Source organism: Pelobates fuscus, chromosome 9, assembly GCF_036172605.1.
Source record: "Pelobates fuscus isolate aPelFus1 chromosome 9, aPelFus1.pri, whole genome shotgun sequence".
Lineage (NCBI taxonomy): Eukaryota > Metazoa > Chordata > Amphibia > Anura > Pelobatidae > Pelobates > Pelobates fuscus.
The window spans coordinates 98642889-98663669 of NC_086325.1; the positions used below are offsets into that span (position 1 = coordinate 98642889).

Sequence of the window (20781 nt, forward strand, 5' to 3'; positions counted from 1 at the left end):
GTATGCAGTCTTTTGTGGCTTTATACACTAGCTAATAAGTATAAATGTATTGTAAATGAGCAGTGACAGCCTTTTTTAATTGAATATAATTTTTTTGGATATCTCTGTATGAAAATAGTCCCAGGAATTGAACACAAATTTCAAGATTTTAATTAAATCTCAGATAAAAGAGGCAGATTCATACATACTACCTTGAACACGTCCTATATAAAATATCTTCAGTGGAGGTAAATCAGCAATGTATATTTTAACATTCTGGCAAGTTAAGGGTTCTCTTAAGAACTAGCTGGTTTGAAATATCTGTAAGCAAGTAAATAAAGTATTTGTAAATGGCAATACATGGTCTCAGTAGCCAACTATGGCCTTGATTTAATTAATTTAAATCAATAATGTACAATTTCTATGTACAAAGTTTTATTCATTGCTGAGAGTGATCATCAGATGCTGTCCGCATAAAGAAAACGGTATTTTAATTTTTAGATTTATCTGGTAACGAGTATGATATAGCACACAATGTAGATCATAGCGGTTTACATCTGTATCTCAGAGGAGTGTGTCTCTGAACACACAAGACAATGTGTATTTAATTAAGAATATAGTATTGGTAGCTCTCAAAAGACAAAAATGGGATGAGTTTTTAAAGTATTAATGCCCACACGTTAGTCTGTCTATAATGTACAGATCATCAATTAAAATATCAGCATCCCAGGAATGTTATGTATGATCAATCAGTCCTCTGAAGCTGTCATTGTGTTCCAATAATTTTCATAATTATTCTCAATCCAACAGGTGTCCAGGTACCAGGCCTTTCCATGTTCTGCATTTCTCTTTCCGTGAGCTTCTCAACACATTTTCACAAGATTCGTAGCTCAGTGCCCTCTGCCAGTCCATATTTTGTCTTGTGTTCATGGAATAGTTTGAGGAGAGAACGTTTGTACAATTCATGGTATAGATCCACCGTCTCTGCACTAGGGTCCTTTATCTGGGGAACAGTCACCGGTTCTCCGACTAAGAGAAAAGTAGAGGAACAAAATCGTGAGAAAAATATAGTGATAGTAAAAATCTGGAAATTTGTTAATATTAAAGTGAAGGTTTTTTTTAAGCAAAATTTATGAAAGAAGCACTCCAGGAAGACAGCTACTTGAGGTGTGTTTAGCCATACAATGAAAATATTGCCACATCGCCAAACAGCAATGTTTACCTTTAGTGGTCCTTTAACATGCTTGATAAAACATTTTTGACTTTAGGGCTTTTCCATTTGAAATACCAAAAGAAAATAAGCATTTACTTACCTTTATTCCAGCTCCAAGACACAGCCCTTTGAGCAACCCAATACACCACCTCTATGGTCATCACGCTTGATGACTTATCTCCAATCAAATGCTTCTCATGGAGATGCAATAAATTGTGTGCTTCTCTATGAGAAGCTTTAGAAGCAACACAGCTCAGAGCACTCCACTTGAACTTTGTAGTACAACACAGATGCTCTCACATCGGAACTGCTGCATTATACTAAGTGAATGTTCGATGTGCTCATGCAATGCATGAGGACATAAAACGTGAAGAATAAAGTTCTACTTCATTCGAAACCTAGAAATACCATCGCTGGTTGTCAAGCATGCCCTATATGGGTGGAATGAGTTTAAAGTAATGGAAAGGTGGTGCTACGGCTTCCCCTACACCTGCTTCAATTTCCTAGCTGGTTAGAATGGGGTATTCCCTGGACTTGCAACTGATTGGCTATGGTTCTCGAGGCTGTCTTAGACCAGCACATATATTTTTACCCTCCACCCCATAGTTTAGGCAGAGGAGGATCCTGAACGGCTATTTTCTGCACACACACCCTTGCATACAACTCTGGGATTCAGCACTGAGAGGTAGTTAACAAGGTTGGATGTTGATAGTGGGTTTTAGGATTTGCTTTGTTTTTATTCCTGTTAGGGACTTCAGACAAACTTAAATCTCAGTAATTTGCGTTCAAATTAGCTTTTTGCATTTTTCACACACAAACAAATATGAACGCTAACTTTGGCCAGTGTTTGTGACTAAGTGGCTACTAAAAAAGACTGCACATACCCCATTTGTAATACCGTGGGTTGTCTACTTTTGCAAATGGTATGCTATCATGGGGGTAATTCTCATTCCTGGGCTACCATTTAGTCTCAAAGGCAACATAACCAGTCTGGCTAATTTCAATGTGTATAATCTGAAAAATGTGACGTGCTATAATTGACCATGTAACTTTCGAAAACACCATAAAACCTATCCATGGGGGGTACTGTTTTACTTGTGAGACATCGCTGAATGCAAATAGGTATACTTTATTGCAGTAACAGCTAACAGTATTACGACATTCACAGTTAAAATGTCATGCAGAACTAAAAGAAAATAACATTTCTTAATTTCTCAATTTGTTTTTTAGATTATATTCACATTAAATTATGTTTCATATATGAATATTTGATATGAAATGAAAGCCCTGTTTCTTCTGAACAAAATTACAAATAATAAGTGTGGGTGCATTTAATATGAAAGAGGGGAATTATGGTTGAACAGACTTATAGCGTAAATGCAAAGTTTTGTTTTGATCTGAACTTGTACAATTGCCTCAGTCCTTAAGGGGTTAATATACCCAAGCTTAATGAAGCAGTTTTAGTGTAAAGATCATGCACCTGCAATCTCACTGCCTGGGCACACCCTAATCCCCGCGGCCCGCGCTATGTGTCTCTTTGGGCCGGCCCACAGGCAGCGAGGGAGGCAGGAGAGGACCCTGGGGCTCTAGCCAGCAGCTCCGCTGGGTTCCTCTCACGAGGTTGGAGCATTGCCGCGGCAACGCTCAGATCTCGCAAGAGTGGACTCTAGCCCTGCAGGCTAGAGTTCACTCACTACTGGACCATCAGGGATTACAGCAGCATGGTCCCTCCCTACAAAAGGTCCCCCCACCTCCACAGTCCCTCCAAACAAATACACACAAACAGCAACCTCACACAAACAGCACCCTCACACACACAGCACCCTCACACACACAGCACCCTTACACACACACATACTAACAGCACCCTCACACACACACACACTAACAGCATCCCCCCACACACACACAGCACCCTTACACACAGCACCCAGCCCACACTAACAGCACCCTCACACACACACACAGCACCCTCACACACAGCACCCACACACATACAACACCCTCACACACACAGCACCATCACACACACAGCACCCTTACACATACACACACAGCACACAGACACACACACACACACACACACTAACAGCACCCTCACATTAACAGCACCCTCACACATACACCCTCACACATACAGCACCCACACACAAGCATCACGCTTACACACACAGCACCCTTACACATACACACACAGCACACACTAACAGCACCCTCACACTAACAGCACCCTCACACATACAGCACCCAATCACACACAGCACCCTCACACACAGCACCCTTACACATACACACACACACACTAACAGCACCCTCACACACACAGCACCCTTACACACCGCACACACACTAACAGCCCCCCCACACACAGCACCCTTACACATAGACACACAGCACACACTAACAGCACCCTCACACACACACACAGCACCCTCACACAAACAGCTCCCTCACACTCACACAGCACCCACACACACAGCACACACACTAACAGCACCCTCACACACAGCACCCTTACACACACACACACACATCACACACACACACACACACACACTAACAGCACCCTCACACACAGCACCCTCACACACACAACACCCTTACACACACAGCGCCCTCACACACACACACACAGCACCCTGACACACACTAACAGCACCCTTACACACACAGCACCCTTACACACACACCACCCTCACTAACACACACAGCACCCTCACACACACACAGCACCCTTAAACACACACAGCACCCTTACACACACACACCGCCCACACACACACAGCACCCTCACACACACAGCAGTGTATGTGTGTGTGTGTATATATATATATATATATTTATATATATATATAAATACGGCATATGTGTTTGTGCTTTAGGGTGCACACCCTTATGCAATAGGCTGCACACGCCTATGCTGCTCAATTATCTGCCTTTTAGGAGTTTAAACTCTTTTGTGTCTGTTTATGCAGCACCAGTTAAACCTCACCTGGCTGTGATTCACACATCCTTCATTTAAAAAAAATGTTTCATTTTCAATCAGATGTTGACTTACTCCCTGCTTTATAAATTAAATGTTAATCACACACAGTTTGATATATATTATGGCCATGCATATAAACATCAAAACAACCTCATTTAGCTACAGCTGTTTTGGTGCCTGTAGTGTTCCTTTTAAAAAACATATTCTGTTGTTTACCTGTAACCTAATAATTGTCTTATTCAGGGCCATGGATTAGTCTGAAACTGGAGTTTCCTTGATAGTCTGCATTAAAGTGCTGCAGATACAACCCTCACATAAAGAGCTGCATCATTAAATACATAGAAAACTATGCTACACTAAGGCCGTCGTTGGGACTGGACTCCAATGTCAGTTTAGGTAATGCTACCTGCAGTAGCAGAAGTAATGAACAAAGGCTCCTGGTGCAATATTTTTATTGTTGGCCCACTATCGCTCCAGATAATTAAACTATGATTCCCAAGAAAATGTCCCACCTTGCCACTGCCAAATAACCAACTCTATAGTCACAAGACCCTACACCCGCATGAAGTTCACCTTCTCTCTCCTCAATTTAGACTGACACATTTCCCTGATAATTAACCCTCTCACCAAATTCGATTTTGCCACATTTGGAGTCCAGACACACTGCATGCAGTACACAGACACCCTCCATGAAGGTTACAGACACCCACCATGCTTTTAACAGAAACTGCTATGTCGACATATGGGTTAATCCAGCCTCTAGTGGCTGTCTCATTGACAGCCGCTAGCGGCGCTTCCGCGCTTCTCACTGTGATTTTCACAGTGAGAAGACGCCAGCGTCCATAGGAAAGCATTGAGAATGCTTTCTTATAGACTGGCTGAATGCGCGCGCAGCTCTTGCCGCACATGCCCATTCAGCCGATGACGACCGAAGGAGGAGGAGAGACCACAGCGCCGAGGGTGCCTGGCGCTGGAGAAAGGTGAGTGTTTAACCCCCTTCCTTCCCCTTCAGCCCGGCGGGAGTAGGACCCTGAAGGTGGGGGCACCGTCAGGGCACTATAGTGCCAGGAAAAATAGTTTGTTTTCCTGGCACTATAGTGGTCCTTTAAATGCACCTTATAGTCATGAATAACATACAGATATAAATGTGCATTTACACACATACACATGCATTTGTACAAGTACAAACAATTGCACATATATATATATTCACATACAAATACACATGTATTACCCCAAAAAATCATTACTGACACACAATTTACGCACATACATTTGCAGAAATGAAAAAAACACCATTTTGTTTATGCTTGTATTAAGGGGTAGTGGCATTGGGAAAATTATTTCTGTGAATATGATTTGGAGGAAATTAATTGGGGAAATAGCAGAATGGCAGAATATGGCATTGGAAGTTAATAAATTAAAGACATTGCACTGGCGATGCTTGGTTGGGCATTGTGTTGTATATCAATTGTGACTATAAAAACTGGTCTGGATACTCTCAGGATTAGCATATATAAAGTGGCACAGCTCTTGAAAAAGCCTCGAAAGAGGACGAAACGCGTCGAGTGAACTAAATTCGATGCAGATGACTCTGGTGAACTGAAAAAAATATCAAAATGTTGCCACTTGTACAATACACGATATAACATTTGTTTTCTGCAACATTTTCTGTCAAATTTGAATGATAACACATAAATAGCAAAACATAATTATCACATAGTAATCAGATGACCCATTTAACATGAGATAATTAAGAAAATTGTTATTTAAAACTGGCACAGCCCAACCTATTCATGGTGTTTGGGCACCCCATTTGCTGATGATAACCCTTTTCCTTCTCTTAAAGTAAGAGGAATGCAAAAATATCTGGGCCTTTGACATGTTAATGGTCCAAAGATGAACATACTTACTAACTGTGGTGATTGGATGGGAGTATGGTATAAAACCCTTGGATTGACAGGAAGTCAGGGCACGACCATAAAAAAAACACGGAGCAAAACCAAAAAGTTTCTGGAATTTGCACTGGGCAGCTCGGAGTAAACTGCCCTCTGAGAAATTTATTTGCTGGTACAGGTCATTCTCGCCAAACGAAAAGGAAGGAACCAGGTCTGCCCTGCAAGAAATAGAAAGACACATTGTCGGTTTGCAGCAGCAAGTTGACATATATAGATATATTATAGTGGTTCAAAAAGTAGCCTAAACTGTCACCTTTCTTTGTATAGTCCAGCAGTTTTTGTGCCTCCATAATAATGCCCAACTAACTAAGAATACTGTGCAAATATTCTGTATGCATCCTGCCTTGCTTTCTGCTCCAAGATAAATGAGGTATAAGCAGGGTCGGACTGGAAAAAAAATTTGGCCGGGCATTTTTTCATCACAGCGGCCCACTTAAAAAGGGGGCGTGGCCATATAGGGTGTGTTTTTTTCATCTCCAATGACAAGCACGCCCCCTCTCAAAGTGAGCATGCTGGTTCAATGCTCTTCTAGAGCAGACCATGCGCAGAGCTCTGCTGAAGAGCTCTAGCATGAGAAAAAGGTCCTGTATTTGTTTTGCACAGTGCAAGCAAATTTAATAACATGCTTGCGTTGTGTTTACTTAAAACATGTCTCTGGTGTCTCCATAAATGGGATAGCAGGAGAAAAAAAGCCAGGAAAGAGTACTGTGCATGTGTTTGGAGCCTGCTTATGGGATTGCGTGTGTGTAGAGTGAGCTGATTGTGGTGTGGTTTTGTGTTAATAGGTTGGTTTCAGTCATGCTGTGTCTGTGGTGTAATGTAATGTATGTATGTCTAGGTGCTGTAGAGAGTGTGTGTATAGGGGGCACAGTGTGTATAGGGGATGTAGCGAGTGTGTGCATACGGGCTGTAGAGTGTGTGTATAGGTGATATAGTGTGTGTAGGGGTTGTAAAGAGTGTGTGTTTAGGGAATGTAGTATGTGTTTGCTTACAAGGAATCTAGTGTGTGCATAGGGGATCCAGAGTGTGTATGTCAGAAATGTAATGTGTGTGTAGGGAATCTAGTGTGTGTTTGAAGGACCCAGAGTGTGTATAGGAGATCTAATGAGTGTGTGTGTGTAGAAGATTCAGAGTGTATATAGGGATCTAGTGTGTGTCTGCAATGTAACGTGTTTAGGGGTGCAGTATGTTTGTGAGGGGTTCTGTAGTATGTTCTGTAGTGTGTGTGTGTGTGTGTGGTGCAGTGTTTTGGGGGGCTGCTGTTAATAGTTAAATTATAGTCTATAAAACATAGTTCTCTAGAATGCTCTAGAACAGGCATAAGCAACCTTCGGCACTCCAGATGTTTTGGACTACATCTTCCATGATGCTTTGCCAGCATTATGGGTGTAAGAGCATTATAGGGGATGTAGTCCACAACATCTGGAGTGCCAAAGGTTGCCTATCCCTTCGCTAAAATATGGCTTCCTTCTATTGTATGGTTCAATAAATGTATTCATATTATATAATTTATAATACTTACCCATTCTCAAGTGCCAATTTCACAAACCCTCGCCTCCTACTCAAGATGAGGGTGGTGACCCCAGGCTGACAGGACAAGGATTCTGATGCTCCTCCTACTACAATCACCACTGCATTACCACGGCCATTCTGTGACAACACATAACCAATAGACTTTCGATTCACCGGGCAGAGTCCTGTGCAAAGAGTAAGACAGAAATAGTCACATAGTAATTTCCCCTACAAAAAGATTTAAGTCCGTAAAGTACAGCCTTCTTCTTTTGGTGATGGCAAACAAATTCACAGAAAAAAAACATCTGAATGGTGTGACTTCTTTAAGTATTCCCGGCGGCTGAGTTTACACAGAGGCAAGGAAAGCAGAATGTGTTAGTGCATAAGACCATGGCAGCGTAAGGGTTCCAAGACCCAGATAAATTGTTCAGCCTAACAAGTGTTAGGGGAGGATTGTGATACCTAACTGTTAGTATAAAGATATTTCTTTCTTTGTCTGCTCACATGGGTGTCACAGTCACCTGTCTTGAACCTGTCCTAGGCTGAGAGAGAGCTAGTTCTGAGGAAGAGGGGATTTATAAGTTTGGTACACTTTGTCCCCTTGGGGATTTATAAGTTTGGTACACTTTGTCCCCTTGGGGATTTATAAGCTTGGTACACTTTGTCCCCTTGTCGAGAAGAGGGTACAGGAGCGGCCGCCCATCTTGACATCTAGTTAGTCAGGGAGACTCTCAGAGAGTCTATATATGGATTTATTGTCTGTTTAGTTAGTCAGTAGGGGATTTATAAGTTTGGTACACTCTGTCCCCTGGATCCCTACATTAATGTGTATTTCTTTGTACTTTCCACACTGTCTCTTATTATTATTATTATTATGATATTTATAGAGCACCGTCAAATTCCGCAGCGCTTTACAATGGGTGGTCGAACAGATATGTAGTTGTAACCAGACAAGTTGGACACACAGGAACAGAGGGGTTGAGGGCCCTGCTCAATGAGCTTACATGCTAGAGGGAGTGGGGTAAAATGACACAAAAAGTTAAGGATAGTATTAGACTAGTGACAGTTGCAGTAGAGGAATCAGTTGGGAGCTATTAACAGTTTAATTGATACGCTTTTATGAAGAAGTGGGTTTTTAACGATTTTTTGAAGGAGTGGAGACTGGGTGAGCATCTAACAGAGGAGGGAAGCTAGTTCCACAGGAACAGTGCAGCCCTCGAGAAATCTTGAAGGCGAGCATCAGAGGTGGGAGTACGGACAGAAGATAGACGTAAGTCTTCAGCAGATCGTAAGGGCCTAGACGAGACATACTTGTGTATAAGGGAGGATAGATAGATGGGAGCAGCATTATGTAGAGATTTGAAAGCAAGAACCATAATTTTAAATTGAGCTCTATATTTTATAGGAAGCCAATGTAGGGACTGACAGAAGGGTGAGGCATGGGAGGGGCGGGCGGACAGGAAGATGAGCCTCGCCGCCGCATTCATTATGGACTGTAACGGCGCAAGTTGGGAGCACGTAAGACCACTGAGAAACAGATTACAGTAGTCAAGGCGAGAAAGGACAGTGGAATGGACCAACACCTTAGTCGCATCTGGCGTTAAGTAGGGGCGGATGCGCGCAATGTTTTTGAGATGGAATGACAGGATTTGGCGATAGATTGAACATGAGGCTTGAAGGAGAGGTCGGAGTCAAAGAGAACACCTAGGCAGCGAGCCTGCGTGGTGGAGCTGATGGTAGCACTGTTGACTTGGAGGGAGACAGACACAGGAGTAACAACACTTGAGGGAGGAAAGACCAGAATTTCAGTTTTGGTCAAGTTTAGTTTAAGGAAGTGGGCAGCCATCCAGTTAGAAACAGCAGAGAGGCAGTCAGAGACACTAGTCAAGAGGGACAGGGAGAGATCAGGAGAGGACAGGTAGATTTGCCTGTCATCTGCGTAGAAATGATATTGGAAGCCAAAGGAGCTAATGAGTTTACCAAGGGAGGCAGTATAGGTGGAGAACAGTAGGGGACCAAGGACTGAACCTTGGGGGACACCAACAGAGAGGAGTTGGGGAGAAGAAGCAGAGCCAGAGAAAGAAACACTGAAAGAGCGCTGGGAGAGGTAGGAGGAGCACCAGGAGAGAGCAATATCTTATTAATTTTAGTATATGTTTTTTTCTTATGTTTGAACATTTTACCGAATGGGGTCTGATACAATTGTTATATGAATGTATGCTTTGTATGTTTGTTATTAATCAACTCCATGAGCCCAACATTTTTCTGTTTTTACATTGGGACTAGGAATATATGTTTGCTGTGTAAGAATTTGTAATCTGAACAGATGGTTACATTTCATATGAGCCTGGTACATTTTTTATGAGACCGGGACTTGCCCATAAATTTAGCAAACCACAAAGGGATAGCTTTATTTTTATTTTTATCGTCCTAACTGTTGGAAAGAGTGGTACACCAAACAGCACATAACATAGTTAAAGGTCCCATTTCCTCTGAGTGTATGTAGACCCATAATGCTGCTAACCCTAACAAACAAATACATTTTCACACTAACAGCAGCCCAACACTGATTAATATTGCTTTTTGGTTGTATTATTGCCTTTTTGCTTGCTACATGATATCCATCCTGTGTGTTATTTCTTCTTAATTAGTTGTATCTCAATTAATATTGTTATAGACATCTTTGTATAACTATTTAGTGTCAAAGTACCCTCCTTAGATTAAGATGGGGCAGGGAAATTCTAAACAGACTTTACCTAAATGAGACCCCTAAACATTTTGTAGAAAGAATTACAGGGGATTATTATGTGGACCCCTTTGTAGATAATCTAGCGGCGTACACTGAGAGGATGCAAGGCAGAAACATTTTTCCCAGAACAGGTGGCTTGGACCCAGAGCATGTTTTAATGATAAAAGGCTTGTGCATGGGTCAAAAGGCAAAATGGCCACTGTACGGACCAGATAGCTCTTGGGATAAGAAGTATACTGATTGATTAGCTGTAACTGAACAATTACTGGATCCTAACAAACCCATTTCAACCAGACAGGATATTTTTACCCCTGCCAAGCTAGACAGTATGTGGGGACACATACGGGCACATTTCAAGAAGGCACATGGGGATAGACAGAGCATCTTCTGTTATTGCTTGCAAACAAACAGCAGATTAGTCCACAGGGGCTTTAGCCAAGATATTTCACAAGTGTTGGACTGACGAGTGCTGCCTACCCCTCCATGATAAAGTTAAGGTTTGTCACCACGCTGATTAATAACTTAATTCCTGATGTAGCACAGACCTTTAAGAGACTCCTCCCGAAGGCACTCACCCCTGGCACGCATCCTGATCAACTGATAGTCAACTGATAGTGGACAGGGCACATAGGCTCCGGAGGCCCAAACACCTCCCGCCAACTGCAGCCAGAGATGTTGTTGTACAAGTGCATTTCTTCCACGCCAAGGAGAGGCTGGTGCGGGCCTGCAGGAACCCTGATATGCCGGAACTGTATAAGGACATCAAAGTCTTCACGGATCTCTCAGCCGCAACACTCCTCTTCCGGAAGAGTATGTCACCCATCACGACAATCCTCAGAGCACAGAATGTAAACTACCACCGGGGGTACCCAGCGCAGATACTAGTGTATCACTGTGACAGCCTTAATGTGGTGCCAACAGTGGAGGCGGGCATGAAAAGGCTGAAAGAATGGGGCCTACCAGTACCAGATGCTGCACAAGCGAAACCCTCTCAGGTCCCTAGAATGGAGCGAGAGAGGTTCACCCACTGGAACCCGGAGCCTTTCGTAGGTCCAGGTTGGGTAGGAGACGGTGGAGTCTAGAGTGCTTATGGTGTCTGGTGGACTGCTGGAATTCCTTGGTGAGCACTAGGAGCATCGATTGGAGGAGGCACTCGGTCGGAGTGCCAGGCGTCTTTAGCCAGAACAATGAAAACCACTATTGGTGTCTGAGACATAATTAGGTCAAGACATGATAACTTAATTTCCTGCTGGAAACCAAGACACGTTGCACAACAGCTGTAACATAATATAATTAACTCAATAGCTTTTATTCATTTCCACCTTTTACAAAGATACTTGACAATTACACAACGTATCCCCACATCCTATATATCATTTTAAAGTCTGTTACCAGGCCCATTGTCTGTGGGCAGGAGGCTAGCTGTTATGCCTCTCCAGCAGGCTGTGGCACAGGAGCTTCCATGACAAACTGCATAAACAGAAACTAGAGTGATTCCCACCTTTCCCCCTCATTTGCACACTGTTTTTGTTGCGCTTAAAAAAATTGAATTTCTTATCATGGAAAAGACTAATGATAAGTGTGTGTTGGTGAAAAAAAAATGCTGTGTCTGACTCTGTTGTGATTAGTTCTCCCCCTCCTCCTGCCTTTCCCCCCTCACCCCTTAGTCATAGCTGGAGACACTGCTCAGAGGCTGATCAGGTAATCATGTCACGATTTTGGAGCATTTTTTGTAAATGCCCCATTTTCTTTATATAAAACTCTTAGCTATGCGTAGTCCATTATTATAGGAATGACCTATTGGTTTTACATCAAGCCATCAGATCCTGGATGTCCTAAACTTTAGGACCTAAAGAACAGGTTTCTGTATTGTTCTATGTTTTAGAGTTGCCATTGGGAAGCAGTATAATGGGTGCAGTAGTATCTCTGTAAATTAGTTGTTGTTTCCCAAGTACATTTATCTACAGGTTTATGGTGTTGAACAGGACAAGACGTCCCATTAGGTCAGGGGTTGACTGCATGGGATTTTAAGGGCAGAGGCCAACAAGTCAGAGGGCAGAGTCAAATTCTTTAAAGTGCTAAACATCTTTAAACTACACTAGGGCTTTCACTGGTTTGGAAGCTTTCAAACTGACCTATCTTTATAATGTCAATGTTAAATTGCAGAGTGAATAAGTTTTCATAAAAAAAAAAATATTGATTTGTGCCTCTCTCTGCAGCCATTTCAGCATTAAACTCACCTCCGCTCATCATATACTCGCGTAGAATGGGCAATCGGAAGTTTCCTGCCAATGTCGCCAAGTAAGGACGAACTCCAGGGAATTTTTGGGAAAAGCCAGTAGACTCAGTAACAAAGTTACAGAATGCCCCAATGCACAATATGCCATGAGGATGTGATCCGATTATATAATTTCGCCCAGGAGGGAGGTTGTGAGTCTTCACCAACTGCAAGAACAGAAGACAACTTCTAAGAAAATGAAAAGGATGAAAATAAAGGTCAGAAAAACACAGAAAGAGAACTGGGGAAAAATTAACTCCCACTGCCTGGAAGTTAATAAAAACATAAAAATAAAATGAGAGTGGCCTTCTACATTGACCCGTTATTACTATTATTATTACCTATTATTATTACATCTTATTAATTATTTAGGAAGGATGGCATCAATAAATAAATAATAAATGCCAAAAACTATATAACTGCGATTTTATTTCACTTGTTAAAACACCCTAAGGTGTGGTGGAAACCATTGATCACTTCTGCCTGCAGAATCCATGGTCCGTCAGCAAACAACATCTAACAACCATCCCCATATATTTAGGAATCTAAATATAATTGTTAACAGCCCAGCCTCATTCATATTGGGGATCTTGCTTGCCCCAATTATATGTTGATCCAAAAAAATATTTACTTGGTTTTATATTTTGGTATAGATTTTTGCTCTCTCTCAATGCTAACAATGTAATTAATAGGGGCAGTAAATCTCATATTAAATATAAATAAATAAATATATATATATTTAATATTTAATATGGCATCAAAAATAGACTTATGGGTGGTGTTAACTGGGCACCCTAACGTGGCTCTTAGAAATAAACTAACTTTCACTAAACCCAGACAATCACAATTCAGAAAGACATACTAATGATGTAGGAGTATTTAAATACCCCGTGTGCAAAGAAGAAGGCCTTTTATTAACTCACAGGGACTGTTTATTTTTGTTTGATGATTTTTTTCATTTTGAGGGCATGTTTCCATGGCTGTACAAGAGGAACTGATGACTGAGGGAGAGGAGAAGATGGGTTGGAGTACAGAGTAAACAGATAATGGAGATGAGGTGAAAGATGTAGAATTTGTGAGAAAGACTAAGACATTTGTAAATAAAGCAGCATGTATTAATTATATAAAATAGTGTAGTTTGGATTAGCCGTATTAGTCCAGTATTTTGGCATCTTATATAATATATATATATATGTAAGTGCGTAGACCTGTATGGGGAAGTAATCTCGAAAATAATTCCAAATAGGCCAGTTCCGCACCCACAAACTGCGTCGACCCCCTGCAAATCAAAATGGATTATCAGCAGAATCAACATACAAACTGCATTATAGAAATAACTTTTAAAGACTGAATGATAATGATTACTTAATGGTAACAGTTACTAGAGATATAAAAGCCATGTATGTGTGCATGTAGTACATACAGACAAGGTGAGATGTAAGCACTTTGTCTGGACCAGGGGTAGTAAACCTTTTATTACCTAGTGCCCACTTTTGTATCTTTGTTGATGGCAAAATTTCCTTACCATCCACCAGTGCCGCAGTATCTAATTTTATAGCGCAAGTGCAATTTTTTATTTGTTTATTTAGAAAGGAGGGTTGTTTTTATATATATATGTACTTAAATTTATCTATTTCTTTCTATTTTCTATTCTACTTTTTTCTATGCGTGTCTGTAAGTGCTGTGTGTGTGTGAAAGGTGCTGTGGGGTGGGGTGAAGTGTGTATGTGTGAACGGTGCAGTGTGTGTGAGGGAGCAGTGTGTGTGTGTGAGGGGTCCAGTGTGTGTGTGTGTGAAGGGTGCTGTGTTTGTGAAGAGTGTAGTGTGTGAATGTCAGAGAGGTGAAGTGAGGGGGCAGTGTGTGAGAGTGCAGTGTGTGTGAGGGTGCAGTCTGTGTGTGTGTCTAAGGTGCAGTGTGTGTGAGGGGTGCACTGTGTGTGTGTGTGTTTGTGAGGGGTGCAGTGTGTGTGTTAGAGGTGATGTGTGTGTGAGAGGTGCTGTGTGCTTGTGAGAGGTGCTGTGCGTGTGAAGGGTGCAGTGTATGTGAGGGGGCAGTGTATGTGAGGGGTGCACTGTGTGTGTGTGTTTGTGAGGGGTGCAGTGGGTGAGATGTGCTGTGTGTGAGGGCTGCAGTGTGTGTGTGAGGGGACAGTGAGGCTGGAGGCGGGGCATGGAGGCAGCACGTGGGTGTGGCCTGGAAGGGGGCACTTCATTTATTTTGCCCATGGGCACCACATATCGCATTCCCCAACTCTTTATTGGTTTTATGGGAGCTCTGGGCGCTCGTGCCGCCTATGTGTGGCTGGAGGCGGCACGTGGATGTGGCCTGGAAGGGGGCACTTGATTTATTTTGCCCATGGGCCCTGAGGGTTCTCAGTCCACCCCTGCCTTTAACAATTATTTTGTCAGATGCTACACCACACTGATTGCCAAGCTAATAAATAACACACATCCTGAAACTACAAATGTGGATCAGGCCCCATTAAATTTGCAAAGACCCAATAGAGACAAGTTCAATTTTAGATCTGTACCTATTAGTGTTATAAAGAAAGTCATTAATAATCTAAACATGAAAAAACAATCTGGACCTGATGAAATCCCAGCAATGCTGTTGAAGCTCAGTGCGCCTGCAATTGCTAAACCTGTCACAACCCTAATTAACGAATCCTTGGTGTTTGGATACATACGCAAACTTTGGAAGACTGCGAGAGTAGTGCCTATCCATTAAAGTGGTGACATTACTTTGGTTTCTAACTATCGCCCAATATGCTCCCAGTATGGTCAAAAATCTGTGTCCATACGCAACTATGTGAGTATTACCAACAATCTAACTATCTGACCCCTGATCAATACGTTTTTCGCTTGAATTACTCCACTACAACAGCCCTCTTAAAAGTTTGCCTAACTGGAGCTATTTTCCTTGATTTTGTAAAGGCCTTTGACACAGTAGACCACGACATTCTACTGCACAAACTAAAGAACTCAGGTATTGGTGATCATCTGCTAACCTGGTTTCGATCATATGTATCGGATCGATCACAATATGTGTCCAAACTGTCACAAGGATCTTTGGAACAGCACCTAAATTATGCAAATTAAAAAATTCCCATCTATGCATCAAAGCAAAATCAAATAGCACACTGACCGTAGTCCATTCTTTCAAATACTTGGGTATGTTGTTAGACCCCAATCTATCTTTTGACCTCCAAATAGAAAAACTTGCATCTAAAATGTATCCAAAACTAGGTGCCCTGTACAGAAACAAATCCTGCCTAAGCCCTACAGTAAAGGAAAAGATTGTACAGCAAATGCTGATGCCCATCATTGATTGTGGAGAGGTAGTATATGCACTTGCACCGAAACCCACATGATACAATGCATTACTCGTTTTGCCGATTTGTGCCACAATGTAATGTAGCAGGACCCACCATTGGTTTTTTTATTTATTTATTTTTGCCACGATAGCGGGGCAAACTATGCATTTTACAACATATTATGACATTTGTATGGCGTTTAGATGACATGCACAAAGATTTTTTTTATTTTTATATCAAGTACATCAAGCTGGTTAAGTACGTCTAAATAAACTAACATTATTTTAGCCCCTCTGGAGGCTAACGGGACACAGGAATTAGACAAAGAAAAGTATAAATGCAGTAGCTACTATAACAAGCTCAATAAGGGCAACTTTGGACATTAATATGGTGTTTGGAGTGTCAGCACATCCTTAATAGTAAAAGTGTGAGTCAGGCTTTGACATTAGGGTTGCAACAGGTGTGGTATGTGTTTGCTGTTTGGGCAGCCTAGGTGGCTTTGGTGTGAGTAAGTTTGATTCTATTTGGTGCTTTGACTCCTGCGGTGTTTGTAAGCCCTCACTGGTCTCACTGAGTACCATGCTGCTTTGGTTTCTGTTAAATCAACGTGATTTTCGTATGGGAGTGTTAGAGGAATTACTCTGGTTGGACGTCTAGTATTTACTTCATATCCATGGAGGCCAGGGAAGCTGTGCCCCATTAGACTACATTGTGGTGTCTGCGGTGAAGTGTTGGTGCTGCGACAGGGTGTTGTTCTGGGTACGCTCAGCGGACCCTCTTGTCTAAGGTTGCATGTGTACTGTCTGGACTTGGGCATGGGATGTCGGTACCTGTGGACGGTCGCTGGGAGCGGAGACAGGGCACCTCTCTAGAGGCTGTCGCCACTGTCCATGCTGCGGGTGTTGAGGTGTAGTTCAGTGGTCATGGTGATAGTAGGGGGCAGACCGCGGGGGTGTATCCCCTGCAAGGTAATGTGTCAGTCGGGCCTCTATTGGTAAGGGTTGTTTTCCTGAAGTTGTGTCATTTATGTGACATGGCTCCTTTGCAGCATGGGTACTCCTAGGGATGGGAGGCTTTAGCGTAAGGTGTTAGCTCGTGCCCTAGCCAGGTAGGCAGGGGGAGTGATGGTTGCGGTGTCTGGGATTCTCCTCTATGTGGGGGGAGGTTAGTGTGTTTAACAGTATAACAGAACTTTGGTATCTCTTAACAGTGCAAAGTCTCTGGCAGGTAGTCCCGCTGCATAAGTCAAGTGGTGCTTGCAGCATACGAGTTCGCAGTAGCTTGTCTGGGCACAAACGGGATAGTAGTCGCTGGGCCCCAGCTGGGGGATGTACGGTCCGCTGCGCCGGGTCTTGTGGTTGTCATAGAATCCTTTGGGAGTCCCAGGGCATCTAGCAGCTTTGTGGCTTCCTCGAGGTCCTGGACCAGGTGTGTCTCCTCTCCCTTGCAGACCATGAGTGTGCACTCTTTCTTCCATCTGTATTCTAGGTTATGCCGCCTGAGGAGGGAGGTGAAGGGTATGAGCGACCTCCACCACACTAGGGTGCTTCCTGAGAGGTCTTGGAAGAACGTGAGGGAGATGGATTCAAATTCGTTGGGCGTGCGGCCTTTGGTGGCTGCCATGACTGTGGCTTTGTCCCTCATATTCTGGAAGCGAACCACCAGGTCCCTGGGTGCCGCGGCCGGGGCCCTAGTTGCTTTAGGTACCCGGAAGAATCCCTCCAGCCCCATTGTCTTCCCTTGTCTCTGGGGGAGCAGTGTTTGGAATAGGCGCCTGAGTAGGTGCGATAGTTCCGCGACCGGGATCTCCTCCCTAACACCCCGTACCTTGACATTGGTACTGCGCCTCCTGTCTTCCATTGCGGCAAAGCGGCGGTCGTGCCTCACTGCCTGTTGCTGCAGCTCCCTCACGGTTTGTTGGAGCGTGGTTAGTTGCTGGACTTGGTCGCTTGTCGTGGTCTCCAGGGCTCCCATTCTGCCTGTCAGGCCTCGTATTTCTGCGCAGATGTTGGCTGTGTCCGCCAGAATTGTGGTTTGGAGGTCCGCCAGGAGTGTCTTCAGGACTGTGGTGGTAACCGGGTCAGAGTCTGGGCAGGTTGGTGACGGCATGTTTTTCGTCGGTCTTTCTTCCATCTCGTCGGGATAGAAGTCGTCAGACGTGTCTGAGTAGGCCTCAGGGTAAGCGGCCATTTTGGGCCCCGTCGCGCCATTTGCCTGTCTGAAAAGTTCCCCGATGTTTAGGCTCGTACTTGGCTTGTCCTGCTTCATTTTTTTTGTTTTTCATCCCATTATGGACTGCTTGCTGTTGGCGGGTTCCGTTGATCGTTTAGGTCGGGGTTTGGGTCTCCCAGGTGGGTGATTGTCATAGAGATATACGGAGCTATCTTTTAGTGCGTGTGCTCAGCTCGGTCATCAGACCCAGTCTCTCAGGACCCACCATTGTTACATGCTAAAAGAACTAAACTGTCTGTCACTGGAATCCAGACACACCCTTCATCTTTCCAGCCTTGTGTTTAAGAGCTTTTCTGGGAAGCTCCCACCCTACCTGAGCAAAATGCTCTCTCTGGCTGTTCCCACCTCCTATAATGTCCGATCCAGTACCAGCACTTTATTTAGTCTACTTCAGTACAAAAAGAAAGCAGCTCGATCCTCCTTTTCCTGAGCACCACAATTATGGAAGGACCTCCTGCACACTTTTAAATCTTCCCCAAGTCTAAAGTCCTTTAAGAGATCCCTCTCTACATATCTCAAAACATAATGCACGTGTCATGGTTGATGATATGTTTCCTACCTGTTCTATGTTAAATTTTGTATGTATTGTGTATTAATATTGTTTTTGTATTTTATTGTACCCTATTGTATCAATGCAATGTTTTGTGGACCCAGTGCATACTTGAAAACAAGAGAAATCTCAATGTATCCTTCCTGGTAAAATATCTTATAAATAAATAAATAATGACTTTATGTTTGATGGCAAGTTTTATTTACAACGAGCAGGGACTGTTATGGACATAGCTTGTGCCGCTAATCTGTTTTTGGTCTGGTGGGAGCAGTGTGTCATCAACTCCTCAGAGTATAATAGGTACCAATCTTTGATTCTAAATTGGTACCGGTATATAGACGACATACTGCTACTATGGTCTGGTCAAATCCCAATGTTTGAACAACTTGTGGTGGACCTGAATCAAAACAATATCAACCTCCAACTTACCCACATGATTAGTGAAAACAGTATGATCTTCCTGGACTTAAAGATCCTCGATGTAGGTAGACGCTCAGGTAGAGAGCTCCCACATTGGAGCCTCCAGAGCTTTAAACAGATACTGATTAAATAACATACTAACTATAGTTAGTATAGTTTGTTTGTTTTGGTATGCACCATGCTTATAGACCTGTTAGATATATGCATTTATTGTGCAAAAATACTGCTTGGATGCTGGATAAAACATGATGGCGGATAAGATAGTTTCTTTAACTCTAAAAGGCCTGAATTCACCCATAAAAAGAAAGTTGATGTTTAAAGAATTAAAAAGAATGAAGGCTGATATAGCTTTTCTTTTTTTTTTTTTTTATTTCTTTTTTTTTGCAGTGCAAAGAAGAAACATAACAGCAGGCGTGTGGTGCCCCAATAGCATTCCTCACGCTTAGAATTAACATTTTAACAATGGGGTTACCATAAATCCGTGCACATTTTTTAGTTATTTATGTCAAGACTGTCCACGTTCAAACTTTACGCAGGGTATACAAGTAGGATAAAAATTAAGTAAAAAACAAAGGATGATAAAGGTGCTGGCTACATCGTCTCGCTAGTTCGTCTATGCAAACATAATATAGTGTGGGCATGTTTCATGGCATAGCAGATTCTAGTTTTGCGATATTACATATTAACATTATGCTAGGAGTATACAGGCTATAAGGCATCGTATAAGGCTTAACAGTGCTGAAGCTTTCCTACGTTATGGCATTATATTAGTGTTACTGGTTGTGCTGGTATAGCTAGCTGGCAGATACTTAGCTTAAAACAATCTCTTCAAATGGTACAGTGATATAGGTGGTTTGACCATGGACTTATAGCAGTGCCGGCAGTAACAGAAAGACAAACAGTGGTGGAAACACAAAAATAACGTTGTCGGCTAAGATTCGTGGGAGTTCATTTGGGGTATATGAGACTGGGTTTACAGTGAGTACTATGCCTGCTATTGAGTCCAAGTCCCTGTTGGATCAGCCGATGCCGTGTTGGGGCTGAGTGTGTGCCCTCTGCGTCGGTCGGTGCAGTTGGCACGGTCTCCCTGGTGTGCGGGCGCCTGACATCCCTGGGTCTCATAGGAGTACGTTGGTCTGCGAGTCAGCTCTCCGGTTTGCAGTCATGCTGTGCGGAGATGGATGCGACTTGAGTTGATTCATCTAATGCTGTTTCGGGGGTAGACGTGCGCGTCTCGCGATTCGGAGTCCCCTGCCGATGGAGAGTCTCCGCTCAAGAGGTGCCCCGTGTAGCCGGTGCCGTTTGGAGCCTGTGGTGAGTAGATCTCTGTCAGCCATGGGTTTGGCGCACCAGGGTCTGCTTCCAGTCGCTGGGTGTTATTCACTAGGCTGGTATTCTGCTGGGTGTTTGCAGCATGTGAGACACTCCCTGGCAGCAGGGGTTTAGGTGATTGCCTGACTGCTGCTTCACCAGGTGTCGGTGGGCCCCGTGGCGTAGTAGCGGTTGCGGGCAGTCGGCAAATCAGTGAGTCGTTCTGTGCTTTGCCCAGAGGAGGAAGGAGGCCACCGAGATTCCGGCCATAGCGGAGGTA

The 20781-nt window shown here is 43.2% G+C and overlaps 1 protein-coding gene across 1 annotated transcript in view; it reads right to left on the bottom strand.

Annotated features, from left to right (window-relative positions):
* Window positions 1–339: 339 nt before the first annotated feature.
* LOC134572902 (diacylglycerol O-acyltransferase 2-like) overlaps window positions 340–20781 on the bottom strand; it is a 34992-nt gene continuing 14550 nt past the window's right edge. Inside the window, exons 4-8 of the mRNA XM_063432199.1 lie at window positions 13884–13954; window positions 12638–12842; window positions 7659–7833; window positions 6092–6294; window positions 340–1008 (exon numbers count right to left, since the gene is read on the bottom strand). Of these exons, the coding sequence (XP_063288269.1) occupies window positions 854–1008; window positions 6092–6294; window positions 7659–7833; window positions 12638–12842; window positions 13884–13954 (809 nt within the window). The 3' untranslated portion in view covers window positions 340–853. The remainder of the gene's footprint in view (window positions 1009–6091; window positions 6295–7658; window positions 7834–12637; window positions 12843–13883; window positions 13955–20781) is intronic.